The sequence below is a fragment of the Triticum dicoccoides genome, chromosome 2A (assembly GCF_002162155.2).
Source record: "Triticum dicoccoides isolate Atlit2015 ecotype Zavitan chromosome 2A, WEW_v2.0, whole genome shotgun sequence".
NCBI classification, from domain to species: domain Eukaryota; kingdom Viridiplantae; phylum Streptophyta; class Magnoliopsida; order Poales; family Poaceae; genus Triticum; species Triticum dicoccoides.
This window is the reverse complement of record NC_041382.1, coordinates 689,944,137-689,946,889: the sequence shown is the minus strand read 5'-3', so window position 1 is coordinate 689,946,889 and position 2,753 is coordinate 689,944,137. Positions and strand designations below refer to the sequence as shown.

Here is a 2,753-nt window from a genome sequence, read left to right as displayed (position 1 = left end):
AGGTGTGGAGGACCCTGGCTCCCCATCGACAGGAGGGACTCTCTGCTCTTGTTTTTGTTTGGTTAAACGTCTTGGTTGGATTGTGTGGAGATGTGTCTCCATCAGATCTCATGGGTTTGATTGGTGTTGGTCTTTTGTGGATCCGTGTTGATCTAGTCTTCCTTTCTGTGTTTAAAAGTTTGATCTTTTGATCTACGCTTTGTTCATTGACGATGGTTGTGTTCTGGCGCGCTAGTCCGGCCCGTGGGACCTTAGCACAATGACTTTCTGACTGTCTAATAGAACAATGTTTGTTCGGCTCTGGTAAGAGAGAGGCGATGATGATGACGCTCTTTCGACTCACTTCAGTGGTTATAGTCATCGCTAGGTGCATAAACAAGAGCTCTCCTCTTGATCAACGGCAGCTTTTCCAGATTCTCGAAATTTGACTTCGTCCCAGAATGGTGCAACAAAATGAATAGGACAAGAAGAGAGTAAAAGGGTACGAGATATGTATATTGTAATCAAGGATGGCGAAACGCTGCGGATCGCTTCCTTTAGCAGGCTGCTAAGCACATGTTTTGGCATCTTTCCTTGAAGATTAAGTTGCATCCTGGCAATGTTGCCCTGAAAACCTGCTACGCTAGTACACAGAGTGTACTGTACTTATATACCTACATTGCATGTATATAAGACAGGAGCTACGTATGTACCTATGCACGCAAAGTGAAGTCTTTTCCGCTTCAAGCGAGCGGCGTTGCCAAGCGACATTTACCAAGTAAGATAGATTGGTGTCAACTCGATCGATCGATCGCCCTATAAATTGCCAAGGAGCCATGCATACAAACGTACCCATTCAACTTCCATCAATAATCGATCAGCAACAAAAGCACCGTGATAGTAACTAGTGACAGCGTGAGGGCGTTCGCAATGGCGAGGCGTCTGGGAGTCGTGCTGGCTTTAGCGGCTGTCGTCCTTCTCGCCGCCGCGGGGGCCGCCACCGCGCAATCCAAGCCACGGCCACCCAATGCCAATGGCCCGAAGCCGAAGCCGAATCCGATAAGCGTCAAGTGCAGTGAGAGTCCCAGGGTAAACCCCTACTGCTCCAACCAGAGGATGGACTGCCCCGCCAACTGCCCCCAGTCCTGCTACGCCGACTGCAAATCATGCAAACCCGTCTGCGGTGAGCACTCCATGTCTCAACTCTGCAGGTACAACTATAGTAACGCTTGATTTTTTTGGCTAATAATGGTTGTGGCTCATGCGTTCCATCAGTGTGCAACACCCCGGGGGCGTGCGGCGACCCGCGGTTCATAGGCGGTGACGGCAACGCCTTCTACTTCCACGGACGCAGGGACGCCGACTTCTGCGTCGTCTCCGACCGTGACCTTCACATCAACGCACACTTCATCGGCAAGAGCGGCCACAGCGGCATGTCCCGGGACTTCACCTGGATCCAGGCCATCGCCGTGCTCTTCGACGGCCACCGCCTCTACCTCGGCGCCAGGAAGACCGGCACCTGGGACGACGCTGTCGAGCATCTAGAGATCATCCTGGACGGCGAGCCCGTGTACCTCCCCGCCGACCTGGTCGAAGGCGCCAAGTGGACCTCCAGCCGCGTCCCCGAGCTGTCTGTGACCCGCACCAAGGGGGCCAATGGCGTGCTCGTCGCCCTCCACGGAAAGTTCAGCGTCAGGGCCAACGCCGTGCCCATCACCGAGGAGGATTCGAGGGTGCACCGTTACGGCGTCACCGCCGACGACTGCCTCGCGCACCTCGAGCTGGCGTTCAAGTTCGACGCGCTCACCGACGACGTCCACGGTGTGGTCGGACAGACGTACCGCTCCGACTACGTCAACCATTTCGACGTGAGGGCCTCCATGCCCACCATGGGAGGAGATGCCACCTTCACCACCTCCAGCCTGTTCGCCGCCGACTGCAGCGTGGCGCGCTATGGAGTCAGCCGTGGAAACGACGGTGCCGCGGTGCTATCTGAGCTCTCTGATGTCACCTGTGCCAGTGGCATGGACGGCAAGGGTGTCGTGTGCAAGAAGTAAAACGCTTCTTGCATGCATATGGCGACTGTTGTGTACTGGCCGTGCATGTCTGCTGCATGCATGCACGGTTGACAAGTACGTACTTCACATGAATAAGCAAAGGGCATAATTTGATGTGTGTGGGACTTGGAACTTTATATTATCATCAAAGAACTAGTATGTGCCATTTGCACTATATGTTGCACCAACGAAGAATATCTATCAAACTTTACATTCAACTATTGATTAAATTTCACCTCCGAACTTCTGCACCATTGCATTTCTTGCGTCGAGATCTTCAAAAGTAGATCACATGCTAATAGGTTTAGACGAACTTACGTCCGTTTCGCGGTGAACCTGGGGTTCCCTTCTCCTCCGCTGGGTGCTCAGGCGGTGGCGGGAGGAGAGGGGAACTTAGGGATCTTGTCTGATGTATAGGGTAGTAGGGTTAGCCGGTTAAGAGAGTGCTCTTCGTCCGGCATTGTTTGATGGTGATGGCTTCAGGGATAAGAATAAGTAGACCTCAGATCCGGTTCCATCTCGGCAGCGACGCTTGCGGCGAGGTCGACGGGCTTGAGGGCGGCGCTTACCGGTGCTCCTGTGGAGCGGCGGTTTGGCTATTCCCCCATCCGACCACGACGGAGTTGTTGGATTTCCCCGAAGAGGGAGGATGAAACAGTATAGTAGCAGATAGTATTTCTCTTAGTTAGGAACAAGGTTTATTGAACCAGTAGGAGG

At 53.4% G+C, this 2,753-nt stretch overlaps 1 protein-coding gene across 1 annotated transcript; it reads left to right on the top strand.

Annotated features, from left to right (window-relative positions):
• Window positions 1-845: 845 nt before the first annotated feature.
• On the top strand, window positions 846-2,152 carry LOC119356286. Its single transcript, XM_037623229.1, has 2 exons — window positions 846-1,162; window positions 1,255-2,152. Exons 1-2 carry the CDS (start codon window positions 910-912, stop codon window positions 2,034-2,036), a joined length of 1,035 nt encoding a protein of 344 aa, XP_037479126.1. The 5' UTR covers window positions 846-909; the 3' UTR covers window positions 2,037-2,152.
• Window positions 2,153-2,753: the final 601 nt, after the last annotated feature.

Coding starts and splice junctions, on each gene's coding strand:
- LOC119356286 (XM_037623229.1), top strand. CDS start 910: ATGGCGAGGCGTCTGGGAGTCGTGCTGGCTTTAGCGGCTGTCGTCCTT. Junction 1,163..1,254: donor ATCATGCAAACCCGTCTGCG/GTGAGCACTCCA, acceptor GCGTTCCATCAG/TGTGCAACACCCCGGGGGCG.